Source organism: Bidens hawaiensis, unplaced genomic scaffold (assembly GCF_021521415.1).
Source record: "Bidens hawaiensis isolate Kalapana, Puna unplaced genomic scaffold, B.hawaiensis_p1.1 tig00018977_1, whole genome shotgun sequence".
Taxonomy (NCBI): Eukaryota; Viridiplantae; Streptophyta; class Magnoliopsida; order Asterales; family Asteraceae; genus Bidens; species Bidens hawaiensis.
Window position 1 is genome coordinate 78,100 of NW_027492885.1, and position 15,508 is coordinate 93,607.

Below are 15,508 nucleotides of genomic sequence, written 5' to 3' on the forward strand. Positions count from 1 at the left end.
ACGAGTTCGAGTTGGCTCGTGAGCCTAAACGAATCTGTCATTTATATTTTTAATATATGTATATAACAATTATTGATTAACATATATAATGTTATAAAAAAATAACTAAAGAACATGTATTATTTCATAACTATAATTGAAAAAAATAATTATAAATATATAAATATTAATTAATAAATAGTAAACGAGCCAAACTCGAGCTTTGAAAATATAGCTTGAAACGAGCCTAGCTCAAGCTCCGTGTAAATTAAACAAGCCGAGCTCAAATCCTACATTTATCTAGTTTGTAAAGTTTTTGATATTATAAAAGGTTGAAAAATCACTTTTATAAAGTATTGATTTAATATATTTAATATTAATAAGTTGCAAAATAAGAGACATGGTCACGTGGGGAAGCATGCGTGTTTGACTCTTCAAACACAAGCTTCACGTTTAATAAGAAAAGATGATGAGAAGTCAGTCTTTTAAAAGTTGATGTGACTTAACCCATAAACATACATCTTTTTAGACAATTCTTATCTGCTCTATGCATTATAACCGACTCACATGTATTCAATGCACAAATTACCAAACATTCGTTTCGTTTAGCTCTTCCAGGTACATACATAACTTGATTGTGACTTGTGAGACAAGTTAAAGAGTTCAGTCCATTATAAATGTTCTTTTAGGTGGAACACACTCTATAAATGCATATAACCAATAACAACAATTGCTCCTTTATTCAATAATAATCATTTATAGTTGTGGGATTTAAACTTGAAGTTGACTATTGAATACTTTATAGTGACAAATTCATGATGGTTGGATGGCTTATCTTGTCCTACCAACCCTTCTAAAACAATCAATTAAACTCGGAGTAAATAAAACAGATTCATGCCACTTTTAATTCATCGTCTCTCCTATCCGAGTAGTAAGACATGTAGCTCTCCCCTTAGCCTTAAGGCATGCACGAAATCACTTAACAACTTCTAAAGAAAAGGGGACGACAGGATAAGAAGATAACAAGAACGCCCAAAAGAAGTAGCTCACTTCCAAGCCTAGGAAGATTGAAAATAAATCAATGACCGTGTCCCGACCAAGCAACGAAGAAGTGCTAGCAAATGAGATTGGACCTATATAGACTAGGAAACACGGGAAGAGACAGTCGTAAGGTCCCTAAAACAAAATGAGAACTAGCCATAGAAAGTATCATTATAAGTTATGTGAGGTGCAATATGAGAAAACCAACATAAATTACCAATTCACCAATAAAATGTTCTAAAAAAATGATAACAATAAAATCCCATTTGCACAAATCAAATAGATATTTATATCTTCAAATCTTAAAAAAATAAAAAATAAAAATATTGAAGGAACATTTGAAGCTAGAAATTCAACAATTATGGTTTAGTGGTGGGATGTTTGAGTTTTGTAATGAGACCCAAGTTTGATTCTCACTTGTATCACTTTGATAAATCTGACAATGAATAATTTGAGTTAGGCTTTGTATAAGGTTGTCAGTTCGAATCCCGAGCCTGTGTATTACGTTAGGGATTTCTGCTCTTGTGGTGAGACTGGTGGCACAATGACTGTCAAGTGTCAGTTGACAGTATGATTTCCTGGGGGAACGTCCAAGCCAAAAGGCTGAAGTCAGCGTGAGCCTGGTTAAGACAACATAGTATGGTCTTAAAGGATTTGAGTTAGATCTTTTGCAATGATAATGCTAGAGAGTTCTGCGTGTTACGTTAGAAAGTTCTGCTCTTATAACGGCACAACGACCGTCAAGTGACAGCTGACATTGAACGTTTTCCAGGAAAATGCCCAAACCAAATTCTGAAACCAGTCTGAGTCAAGTGGGCCCAAGAGGCTAAAAAAAGCAAGAATTTACTTTTTGTAAGAAAGATACAAATCCAACAAACACCCAGTATTATTTATTATTCAGACAGCCATAATACCACCACCTCTACATGCTAATTGCTAACAATACACTCAAACACTCATTCACCTTTTAATCCCAAAATCCCACAAATCTTTCTCTCTTTTTCACTCCCCCTCTCACCTTTTCCCCCAAATTCTTCAATCTCATCTAAATTCATCAAATGGGTGTTCAAATTCAACCTCCAATTGCAGATAACTTAACCAAGAAAGCAGCTTTAATGAGAGAATCTCTCAACAAGAGTCAGTCAATCACTGATAACATGGTTTCCATGCTGGGTTCTTTTGATCACCGCCTTTCTGCCCTTGAAACTGCCATGCGTCCAACTCAGGTGAGTTTTTAATAAATTTGGGATCTTTTTTTAAATTTTAGTGAATACCCAGTTGGTATATTTTAGTATTTGAGGTGGGTTTTGAGAATTAGGGGAAAAGGTGGGATCTTGATTTAGTTTGTGTTGGTTAAAAATTAGGGGAAAATGTAGGGGTTAAAGAGAGTATTTTTTGTGAAAAAAGATGTGTTTTTTTTTTTGTTTTTTATGCATATTTGTATAAATGGTGTTTTGAAAAAGATCCATTTGCCCTTGATGAGAAAATTTTTATAGAATAATTTGTTATTTGTATTAGATTTAGGGATCATAGAGGAATTTGAGTTGGGTTTTGAGAATTAGGGGATAATGTAGGTGTTAAAAGAGAATAATTTTTGTGAAAAAAGATGGTGTTTTTTTTTACTTTATTTATTTATTTATTTATGCATATTTGTAAAAATGATGTTTTGAAAAAGATCCGTTTGCCCTTGATGAGAAATATTTTATAGAAAAAGTTGTTATTTGTATTAGGATTTAGGGATTAATGAAGGAATTTGAGTTGGGTTTTTTGAGAATTAGGGGGAAAAGGTGGAAGCTTGATGTAGTTTGTGTTGGTTAAAAATTAGGGGAAAATGTAGGTGTTAAAGAAAGTAATTTTTGTGAAAAAAGATGGTGTTTTTTTTTACTTTATTTATTTATTTATTTATGCATTTTTGTAAAAATGATGTTTTGAAAAAGATCCATTTGCCCTTGATTAGAAATTTTTTATTTTTTGACCACAGCCTTTAATTTTTGTGAAAAATAGTTGTGATTATGCATTATGTGTTTGTTGTAGGTAAGGACACATGGTATACGTAGAGCTCATGAGAACATTGATAAGACTTTGAAGGCTGCTAATGTTATATTGGACAAATTCGATCTTTCTCGTGAGGTTAGTTTTCGTTAACTAATCATTTCTTATTTTCTTTTAAAGGTGGTAATTTTAGTCCATTTGTATGAAAACGGGCCAATTTTAGTTATTATTTTCATAACATGTTATTTAGTTATTTTTATCATAACTTTATTATAATAATAGTTATTATACAAATATATATTCAATATATTAAACAAAAAATATATAAAAATAATAGGTTCGTTTAAGCCATCCGAGCTTTTAGCGAGCCGATCTTGAGCAGCTCACAGGCGGCTTGGCTTATTTACACACCTAATTTTACGCGTCGAGTATTTACGTCTCTAACTTGCAGGCTGAGGCCAAAATACTTAAAGGCCCCCATGAGAATCTTGAAGGATATCTTGAAGCTATTGAGCAATTAAGAAACAATATTCGGTTTTTTACCAACAACAATAGCTTTAAAAGCAGTGATGGGGTGGTCAACCATGCAAATAACTTGCTTTCAAAGGCTATCTCCAAGTTGGAAAATGAGTTTAAACAACTCTTAACATCATACAGGTTCGTTTGACCATTTGAAATCGCTCGGGCTGGGTTGACCTGAAACATATTTTGTCCAAAAATTATATCATTTTTTTTCTATAAATATTAGTATGTCAACGATGATTATGCCTAGATATAGCTTGATAGTAATCTTATGTTGGAAATAAAGTGATTTAGGAGGTTTTGTTCAATAAAAATACACTTTGGACAAATTTCGACCCGATGATGCGAATAATTAAATGAGCGAGGTTTTCTTGCTCGTGTTCATTTCTTAAGAAAATGAGTGTGTTCATGTTCGCTTGTTGATGGCATAAACAAACGGTTCACTAACTTAAACGGACGAACATAACTAAACATAGATTAACCAACATAGCCAAACGAACACCAGTTAAAAATAAATGTGACCATCAATCTCTTGGGTTTAAAGATAATAAAACTAGAGTAAATTGCAATGGATGATATTATAACTTCATAAAACTTGACTAGATTGTAATGTCATAAAGTGTATATGAATATATATATATATAAACTAACGAACTTAAATACATGTAAACTAACGGGAATAAATGCGCGTTAACGAACAAACATAAATGAACGAACGAGACATGTGTTCATGTTCGTTCGTTTAACTAAATGCACAAATCAATTTGTTCATGTTCGTTTATTAATAAACGAGCTTCCCACCGAACTGTTCACAGAACGCTCGGTTTGTTAACAGGCCTAATTTTATGCATTTGAAACATTAGAAATGCAAATAACCAAAATCAACCCATTAATAAGTGAACTAGTCGAAATTAGTCTACTTTTATCTTTTAGTGTATGTAAGCATACAAGAACCCCCCCCCCCCACCCCCACCCCCGGGGCGTCGAACCAACCTGAACTCATAGTTAACTAATCATGATAACATGAATTCTTTCAGCAAACCCGTGGAGCCCGATCGGCTATATGAGTGTCTACCGAACTCTCTAAGGCCATCGTCTGGATCACCTGAGCCAAGTAACAAGAATAACCGTGCGGGTCCCACAACTGCAGAAAATGCTGTTTATAATCCTCCGGTTCTCATACCACCTAGGGTTCTTCCCTTGCTTCATGATTTAGCTCAACATATGGTGCATGCTGGCCACACTCAGCAGTGTTTGGTTATATACAGGTAAAAATAACCATCTTTCTTGATACCCTTTTTGAATGGTTGATGATATAGATGTTAAAATGGGCGGGTCAAGTAGTTTGGGTAGCGGGCCAAATGGGTTTGAGTCAAAGCAAGGATCTTTTTGGTACAAATCTAAAAATATTAACTTTTTCTAGTGAATAGTTGGTACTGTAAATAATATTGTTCAAACCTTTTGTTTCTTGGAAGTATTGTTTGCATAAATGAAATAAATATTTGTTTTTGTTGCTAATCCCCTCTCGTTGTTTAGGGATACCCGATCACAAGTCTTGCAAGAAAGCCTTCACCAATTGGGAGTTGAAAAGCTTAGTAAAGATGATGTCCAAAAGATACAATGGGAGGTTTTGGAACTCAAAATCGGGACTTGGATTCATTTTATGCGAATTGCGGTAAGTCGGTTAAATAAGATGTTACATATTCTCATTTTTTCCTCATAAAAGTTGCAACCTTTTCGTTTCTAGTAAAAATATGATCACTTGCTGGTTATGGTCTTTGTAAACAAGACTAGTTATATAGATAAACTCTACTATTGTTCATCCAAGGGTATTTTCGGTATTTGATAAATACTCTTTTTTGTCCGATTATAGTTGTAACATTCTATTTTCTAGAAAAGATTCCAAGTTCAATTTTTTACTTTCACATTATCATATTGAGTATGAAACTAATAATAATAGTAAATTCTTTTCTCCCTCTTCACTAAAGGGTATTTTTGGTATTTGATAAATACTCTTTTTTCTTTTTCCCCATGAAAGTTGCAGCATTTTCACTTCTGATAAAAATTATAATTTAAAATAACTTATGTACCATTATGATCATTGCATATAAGACTATTGAAGGGTATTTTAGGTATTTGATAATTAGTCAACATTTTAGAGTTTATTAATCATGTGAAACAGGTAAAACTATTATTTGCTGCTGAAAGAAAAGTTTGTGATCAAATGTTTGAAGGCATTGACTCCCTTAAAGACCAATGTTTTGCTGATGTCACTAAAGCCAGCGTGGCAACGTTACTTAGTTTTGGAGACGCGGTTGCCAAAAGCAAACGGTCACCCGAGAAACTATCTGTGCTTCTCGACATGTATGAGATTATGCGTGAGCTTCACTCCGAGGTATACTTTTTTTTAATCATAACGATACAAAGTGAAATTTTTTTATGTATAAGTGGATTATTTATTTATTTATTAATTAATTATTTGCAGATTGAAACACTTTTTAGTGGTAAAGCTTGCAAAGAAATTAGAGAAGCGGCCGTAGGTTTGACTAGAAGACTTGCACAGACAGCAAAAGACACATTTGGAGATTTTGAGGAAGCGGTTGAAAAAGACGCAACAAGAACGGCTGTTGCGGATGGAACCGTTCATCCTCTTACAAGCTATGTCATTAATTATGTCAAGTTCTTATTCGAGTAAGTTAATAAAAAAAGGTCATATTACATGACATAAACATAAACATATATATACAAGATGAAATAATGAGAGATTAAAATGTACGAGAAATATGTGAAACAAAATGATTTAACTACTTTTTTAATGATGATTCATATATACACTAAAAAATTGTCATGTTTGACTTAGCGTAGTTTAAGTCAAATGTTTGACCCAATAAGGACCCAAGCAATAGCTTACGCTAACTAGGGGTGTGCATGGGTCAGTTTTGGGCTCGGACTGAATCAAAAAACGAAAATTCGGATTATGGGGTTTTGAAAACTGTTCGGTTTCGGCTTTCACAATCTGTTCGTTTTCGATCTTTTTGATTTTACTATTTGGTGTTGAAAAGTTTGGGCCGAAAAAATAATGAACTTGGGCTTGAAACTTTGGGCCTAAATTTTTTTGTTAGTAATGATTATATATTTTACACGTTTGGAACACCTTTTTTAATTTCTTATAAATTACTTAGAATTAATTTTTTTGGTTCGGTTTTTTGTCGGCGCAAAACCGAAAATGAACCAAAAAATCATTTTAAAAAGAAACATAAAACCAAACCGTCAGTTGGGTTCGGTTATGCCAGTTATTTCAGTTGCGATTCGGTTATTTCGGTTTAGTGCACACTCCTCTACTAGATTGCGAATACAAACATTCAGTTGACCAATTTTACACCTTTGACCTGAAATTTGCAAACAAATGTGTTTTCGCAGCTATCAATCAACACTGAAGCAACTATTCCACGAGTTTGATAAGTCAAACGACTCGAACGCTGAGCTGGCATCTGTAACAATGCGAATAATGCAGGCCCTTCAAATCAATTTGGAAGGAAAGTCAAAGCAGTACAAAGATCCTGCATTGACCAACTTGTTCTTAATGAATAATACTCACTATATGGTCCGATCCGTTCGCAGGTTAATTAATATCCAAAACAAAAATTTATTAATACTTCTTTCTAATATCTTATTAATAATTAGAAATATTATTATTTATTATTTGATCCGAAGCAAAGGATTTGTTAGGGGATGATTGGGTACAAAGACACAGAAGAACTGTACAACAATATGCTAATCAGTATAAACAGATCGCGTGGGCCAAGGTACGGGTCGAAATTACCATAATGCCCTTGTTAATTTTTTTAATAAATTTTTTTCTTTTAACAGATTTTACAAAGTCTCTCGGTTCAAGGTTTGACTTCATCAGGCGGTGATGGCGGAAACAGTAGCGGGGCCTCACGAGCTCTAATTAAAGACCGGTCGGTTATTATGTTACAATCTGCTTGATATTTCGATTAGGGGAGTAAACGAGTCGAGGCGAGCCCGAGCTTGACTAGGCTTGAGCTCGATTTGTTTATTATTTATTAAATAATTATATACTTTTTTTAATATTTTAAGAAAAACCTTAATGAGCCAAAGCTCGGCTGTGCAGTGTGTAACTAATAATAGATATACAAAAAGATAATACTTGAAAATACACTAGGCTCGTTAAGTTTTAAAACATTTTTTTATTTTGGATTTTAACGATATTTTTTTATTTAGGTTAAAGATTTTTAATCTTCAATTTGAGGAGCTTCATCAAAGACAAACTCAATGGACAGTTCCTGATTCCGAGCTTCGAGAATCGTTACGACTAGCGGTTGCTGAAGTCTTGCTGCCTGCATACAGATCCGTCATTAAACGTTTCGGGTATTTAATAATTAAAAATTAAAAATATACTTAAAATTAAATTAAAAATAGTAATGCTAATAATATTATTATTTTTTGGTCTAGTGTTCTTGTGGAAAATGGAAAGAATCCTCATAAATACATAAGGTATACAGCAGAGGATCTTGATAGAATGCTTGGTGAATTTTTTGAGGGTAAGACTTAAAAATAATGCACCGGAAAGTTAACGAAAGGGTATATATGTAATTTACCATATGCCGCTTTTAAACGTGTTTTTACCGGCCCTTTATAAAACAAGTTTGCTTAGTTTTGTATAGATTATATAAAGAAGATGAGATTTGTGTTTTTGTGTGTTGTATTTGTTATTCTGTTGCTTTAACAGAATTTCAATAATATTATATATATTACATTGATAAAAATCACATTATTGTAGTTTTTAAGTTTTTGTATTGAATGTTTAATGAGATATTAAAATAATTTCCAAAGGGATGAGTGGTACTTTGAACACCTCCTAACAAAAGTTTACATGTGACATCCACTAGTTTTTTGTTTTTAACATGCATATTTCCAACACAGGTTGTGTTTTACTTGATCTATTAGTTAACATGGTATTAGTATAATCCCGTTTTTTTTCTTCCAATAACGTTTTATTACAGTTATTAAGAAAAAGGGAAAATTACTAAAATAGACTAGGTTGACAACTTAAAAAAATAAAATAGACAAAAGATTTAGACTGCATCTTTATGATCATCCAACGTTAATCCAATAATAAGTTGCCATGTCGAACAAGCTGGCTAAGCCTTAGTTGGCATTTTTTAACCACTAAAACTCGTAAAAAGTCAGCAGAACCGAGCAGATTTGTCTAATTTTTAGCTAGCTTCGAGATCCATATTTTGTCTTCTTCAAGCCGGCTAAGGTGACTTCTCATTTTTTTAGTCTACAAGTTGACAGTTAAGAAACTGAAGTTGCATGCTAAGTATTTTAGCATATTTTTGACACTTGTCATATTCTGATTGGTCTAAAGGGAGGCCTCACTAACTTGTTAATTTCATGTGAAATATGTCTGTAAAATAATCAAGTTTGATTAAATTTTTACACATACACCAAAAGTTAGCCTCCAACCCAAATAGACATTCAAATTGAGCAAATCAGGTTTCGTCACGTACCCCAAGACGGCTAAAAACATGAAACGCGGCTAAGCCTTAGGTGCCGCTTTTTCAGCACTGGAAATCATGAAAAGGGACTTCGGACCAATCAAACTATCACGTGTCTAAAGCCAGCTAAAGGCATAAGTCTTAGCAGCCTCAATGCATCCTGCATCGAGGCAGCTAAGAGTTGTAGGCTAAATTTAGTTAGCTTTAAACACATGATAGTTTCTAACTTGTTAGAAGTCACTTTTCATAACTTTCAGAGTTCAAAGAGTGCCTTCCATATTTTTATCTGTCTTAAGTTACGTGATGAATCTTGATTAGCTCAATTTAAATGTCTATTGGGAAGTTGGAGGCTAAATTTCAATGCCTATTTATATAATTTAATCATTTCATTTGAATATTCATATAGTTTGGAGGTAGTCGTGGATGACGTTACATCACACAATCGGGTTTCTAGTTGACCTGAATACTAGCAAACGGGTCAAACTTGTACTAATATGACCTCTATATATATCACATTTTTTATTTAAACCAATCAATAAGCCATAACACAGCCACGTGGCTAGCTTCAAATCCTCTCATGACTCCTTTACGTTCAACTTCTACTATCCTAAACAATTCACACACTTTCTTTTTCTTTGTTATTATTAATCTCGTACTCATCATCATCAACTTCAACGAACAAGTTACTAAGATCCATCATGGGAACATGTGAAAATGGATCATGTGACATTAATCAATCCAAGAAGGTGTCGGGTGATATACTCCCACATATCCTTAACCTGTGAGTCTATGTTTACTTTTTGAATATTTGTTTTTAGAGTTTTCTTGATTTGTTGTTTACATGTGTAATTCTATGGCTCGGTCGGGTTCAAGACTATCTAGCTATATGTTGTGATTTGGTTAGATAAAGCACCATGTCATTCTCATGTAGGCAGTTCTGTAAAATTCATAGGCGTTAGTCGGTCGGTGAGGTAGAGACTAACGATTAATCAGGATTAGTCGGGATAGGAATTTATATATAAATTCTCAAATATACATATATATTCCAAATTTTATGTAAGCTAATTTTGACCGATTTTGGACAAATAGGGATTAATGGGTGGCAACTAGCGATTAATCGGTGTCTAGCCCGGATTTTTACAACACAACATGTAGGCAGCAGGCTTTAATTAACCCATTCTTTAACAAGTGGGTTATGGTTACACTAGATATTTAAAAAATAAATGATTGGCTGCAATGGGTTGGACCCCACCTTTTTGAGCCCTCTTAGGCGTTAAGGGGATGGTGATAGGAGGGCGGTTGTTTTAGTGCCAGCATGGTGTTGTGGTTTGGTGGTTGGTTAAGGACTTAAAGGCGAAGGTAGATGACGCCTCCACAGCGGACGGTTTAACAAAGATTTTGGCTGAACCGCTAATTAGTTGTTCAGTCTTGACAGTTTGAATTGATATCTTATTAGTTTTATTTTAAATACGTTAGTTTGAAATTAAATTGAAACAATAATTCCAACTAAAAGAAACAAGATTAAACAAGTTCCAAGTTTTAAGCCTCTATTACATCTTCAAACAGTGAAATGAACCGTTTAGATCTTACACTAGTAAAATAGGCCGACTTGCTTCATTATAAACAGTTCAGTCGGTTTCAACATATTTCTAACATCATTATAGCTTTGTAATTATTAAAAATGTTCGTGATTGTACTATTTCTTTAACGATCTATTAGTATCATTTAAAAAAAGGTAGGCCAAATATTTTACTTTTACAATCTCAAATTAAAAATATGTCGGCGTATTCATGTCTTTGAATAGTTACCGAGTTGATGCGCGTTTAATGCATAACTAATTTTCGATAAGATTGTAATTACAAGGTACATTCATAACTTTAACATCATTATAACGTTACTTATAACAGGTATCGATCACGTGCTACACCTAAAGATTTTGAAATCTATGCTCCTAATGCAACATTTGAAGATCCACTTATGTGTGCTCGTGGGTAAGTATAGTAAATTGTATATCTTTTCTAACGATATTTAGTTTTTTTTTTCTAAAAAAAATATTAATTTCTCACCCTATGGTTAATTTTCAATTTCAGGGTAAAACAAATCAAGTCAGCCTTTTATTCTCTTTCAAAGGTCTTTAGTGAGTCAAAAATAGTAGAGTACACCTTGCAAGAAAATGTACTTCCTCATGGAACAACAGAGGTATTAAACATTTATAACATATTTTTCATTTTATTTTGTATTATCTCATTTCGGTTTAATCAATGCTTTAAAAATCGGTTTTTATACCGTAAAGGGTCGGGCTTATAAATGGTACAACCGGTAATACCGATCGGTTTGAACTAATACAATTTCAACTCAAAAAATAATCCAAAAGTATATAATTCCATAATAAAAAATCAATTTTCAACGAAGTTTCTTTTTAATAAAAGTCTATAATAGCTTTTTGACATTTCAGTGTTGCATGCATCAAGTTCACAATCGCTTAAAAGTTGAAATTCAATATCATTGTTGCCCTTATTGGCTATTTTACTTTCCTACAATATAAAATAAAAAGTTTTAGTCACCAATAATTATAATACACTAACATTGAGCGATGGAAATTGGAAACCGCTAGGTTATAATGAGGAGTTTAACAACTAAAACTCAAAATTAAGCATGAGTAAATCAGTTCATCTGTATGCACCGGTAATACCGGTTTTTCTGGCGGTTCGAAAAGTACCCCGACACCCTAGTTAGTATTGGCTCTATCGTACTTGTGATGTCTTTGGTAATAGCCGGTACAATTGGTAAAACCGACTGGTTTGAACCGGTTTTTAAAACCATGGGTTTAATAGTTTAACGTTTTACAAGCTCAAATATGTTGTCTTACTTCCTATGCTCCGTCTTTGGTACTCATACATTAAGACATGTATCGTCTAATACAACGTGTAACATTATGTAATAATACAATATAAGTCTACAACGCATGTGAAAAAATACGATCTAAATATATAAGTGCTTTCTAGCTAACTATCTTGTATTGAAATAGATACTCATTGACAACAAACAATACTACAAGTTCTTGGGTAAGGATATTGACATGATATCACTCATCAAGCTCTATGTAGAAAATGGGAAGGTCATTCGCCATGAAGATTGGTATACAATTAATACATATTTCATAACCTACATTTCTTGTGTTTTTGTTAATGTTATGCACTAAGTTACTATATATAACTTTTTATTCATCTTAAATTATAACTGTGGACAGTTGGGACAAGAAGCCACTATGGAATAAAGAGACTTCTAAGGTGCCATTGGTTGGGAAACTTATTGAAATGACCAAAAGAGGTTCCATGTTTGCAACACATGCTATGATGAGGTTTGGGAAGGACCCAACTACATAATAATAGTTATATATACATAAAGGATAAAATTGTCATTTTGTAATATATATGTTTGTATGTGTGCGTGGATTTACAAAATTGATCTTATGTAACATGAATGAGTTATGACATGAGTTACTAGCATCCATTTGTTTTTTTTTATTTATATAAAAAAAGTTAGGTGCTACCAAACCCATATGTCTGAAACGGCCTTATTGGTTAGGCCCAAAGCTAGTTGGCCCAATTTTATAATTAGTCGATTGATACACTTTTTGTAAGCAAACATAGTACAAAAAGGTTTTGATGCTTGCTTTGTTCATATAATGAAGCATATAGCTCTCTATTTTTGTTCTTTCTTCATTTTCAAGATTAATGAACTATTTTGTTCATTATTTATGCAAATTATTGATATTATATATTTACTTTCTGTCACAAAATATTTTCTGTATCCCATTATTATAGGTTATGTTAGACATTTACCCAGTATAGTGAAAGCAAAAAAGGTAGACTATTATTCCTGCTTTATACATCAAATAAAAGCAAATAGCAAAAGGTATGTGAAATATTAGTATTCCTACACATGTATGGAGTTGAGATATGTCGTCTCATTTTGTATATATGTTCTATTTTTGTCTCACTTGCTTTGTAGAGATGTATTCTACAACAAAAGTTGCACATTTTATATTAATTATATATTACCTTCAATAACGCAAATGCAACAAAAATACGACATCAAAGTGAGGGAGTGGATCCGAGCTTATAGGTTTAATCTTTTACGACAAAACTATGAGGATATATGGAATTGATTCGTATTTGTTTCATATTTATTTCTTTATCTTATTTAGAGTTTGTATATATATATAGGGTTGCAATTCTTCTCCTATATAACAAGGCTTTATTTTTGTCAATAAAATCAAATCATTTGATAGTTGATACCATCAATACTTTTATGATTTCAGAGCCAAACGCTAATTTATTTATTTTCCTCATTCGTTCTTGACGTTGTCATTGCCCATGTCCCTAGGGGTGAGCATAAAACCGAATTAACCGAACCGAAACCGAATAATCGAAAAAACCGAATCGAAGCATTAACCGACGGTTAATTTTTTAGTTTTTCGAGAAACCGATTTTTGGGTTTAGGTTAGGTTATCCATTTTAAGAAAACCGAAAAAAACCGAACCGAACCGATTAATCGAACCTATGTTTTCTACGTGTGTTTTTTTAAGATGTTATGACTAGAAACAAAACACCAAAAGAATCTACTATTGATGGTGATGAAGATTATGAAGATGATTAAGACTGGGTCTAAACTTTGAAGATGAATAAGACAGTGAATGAAGATTCGGGCAAAACCTTTAATTTTTTTTATTAAGAACGTTGTTGAATTTTAAACTCTACTACTCAAACAACTTTGTATTTATTTGGTTCCACATAACTCACGCCTATTTTTGTATTTTGAATTCAATATGTATGAGGTACTCTATTTTTTTTAATTCATTTGTTTTGTAATGTCTACTCACAATAAAAAAAACCGAAAATAACCGAAGCCGAAACCAAAAATAACCGAAAAACGAATAATCGAATAACCGAAAACCGATTGGTTGGTATTCTAAAATAACCGATAGCTTAGGTTTAGGTTTCACCCAATAACCGAACCGAACTGAACCGTGCTCACCCCTACATATCCCGACTCATTTCATCGATGATTATTAATTAAAGAACACCGTTACCGACTCCAACGCCTCCGCATTCAAAGTTTTTATGTTAACATATGCCAATTAATTTGGTTTACAACATTATATTATACTGTAACTATCAGGCTACCTGTAGTGGATGACAAAATGGACAGATTTGGGGTGATTTTTTTGGTGAACACCCCCCCCCCCTCCCCCCCCGATTTTTTTGGTCGTCCATTTTTTCTTTTGTTTTATTATTATTTTAATGGTATGTGATATATATATATATAAAGCTATAACACTATTACACCTTTAAAACAAAACATTTCATTTGCTGACTACACGTCACATGACACAAAATGACCCATTTTATAGCTCATCCAGTATCTATAACCTCATAATTATATTTTCCCAAGATCCTTTCTCATCTATTTCTTTAGTTCACACAAATCAATTCAATTCAACTGTAGAGTTGAAGTTTTCATGTGGGCATGGGTATAGCACATGATAAAGCTACAATCTCTCACTCTATCTATCTCTCACACACACAACACTTTTGTTTTTTTTTTTATCTCAATGACCAAATAATCATTGAAAGCAGCATCACAAACATATCTAAGATCCGATCAAACATTCTCCATTTTACTTTTGTTTTTCATCCTCTTTTTGACTGGTCTTGTATGCTACCCTAGCATTCTACATACAACCCCACATTTCCTCTTTAAACCCTTGGATCCCTCAAAATCATCAAAATTCAAATCATGAATCAAAGATAGATTCATGGTGTTTGTATCTATATGTTTTTGTGAGCTAGCACCAAAAGTAAAGATTCCATTAAAGACTACAATTATCTTGGTTATAGATCCAAGGCTATAGCTTCCCCTTACTTTCATGCAAAAGAATCACACACATAAAGAAAGAAGCTTTATATGTTTTGTTTTTATTTTTATAAATGAAAAAAAAAACCATTGTAATAATCATTTTTATATATATATATATATATTTATACATGTTAAAAAATTTTTTACCTCTCTAGTCATGAAATATGTGAAACTATAGCTATTTTTGTCACGTATCAACTTTATTTTCTTAAAACTAATGTCGGTCAAGTATTTATGATAAAACACAGATATATATCAGTAGGCAAGTATTTTATTTATTTATTTTTATTGTATGTCATGAGTCATGATTGTATACAGAGGTTAAATGGTGTGTGAGTTTATGTCTTATATAAATTCTTACAAAAAGACTATTATTTTGATTATATATATTTAAAAAGCTAAAATGTTTTACATTATCGAAAATGAATGGAAGTCATACATTGTTTTTGAGTTGGATTGAAATGCTAATGTATTTTCTTTTAAATTTTATAACTAATTCATATGTTAAATTTGATTATCAAAATCAT

At 32.5% G+C, this 15,508-nt stretch overlaps 2 protein-coding genes across 2 annotated transcripts; both read left to right on the plus strand.

The window, feature by feature from the left end:
* The first annotated feature begins 1,840 nt into the window (after positions 1-1,840).
* LOC143557485 (exocyst complex component EXO70A1-like) lies at positions 1,841-8,157 on the plus strand. The gene is made up of 12 exons (XM_077046543.1): positions 1,841-2,246; positions 3,055-3,150; positions 3,464-3,669; positions 4,572-4,802; positions 5,071-5,209; positions 5,717-5,929; positions 6,020-6,225; positions 6,955-7,154; positions 7,240-7,340; positions 7,405-7,496; positions 7,780-7,926; positions 8,011-8,157. The coding sequence occupies exons 1-12, from the start codon at positions 2,079-2,081 to the stop codon at positions 8,108-8,110; spliced, it is 1,899 nt and encodes a 632-aa protein (XP_076902658.1). The 5' UTR covers positions 1,841-2,078; the 3' UTR covers positions 8,111-8,157.
* Positions 8,158-9,581: 1,424 nt separating this feature from the next.
* LOC143557459 (uncharacterized) lies at positions 9,582-12,553 on the plus strand. The gene is made up of 5 exons (XM_077046522.1): positions 9,582-9,840; positions 10,967-11,050; positions 11,150-11,258; positions 12,088-12,197; positions 12,310-12,553. The coding sequence occupies exons 1-5, from the start codon at positions 9,758-9,760 to the stop codon at positions 12,443-12,445; spliced, it is 522 nt and encodes a 173-aa protein (XP_076902637.1). The 5' UTR covers positions 9,582-9,757; the 3' UTR covers positions 12,446-12,553.
* Positions 12,554-15,508: the final 2,955 nt, after the last annotated feature.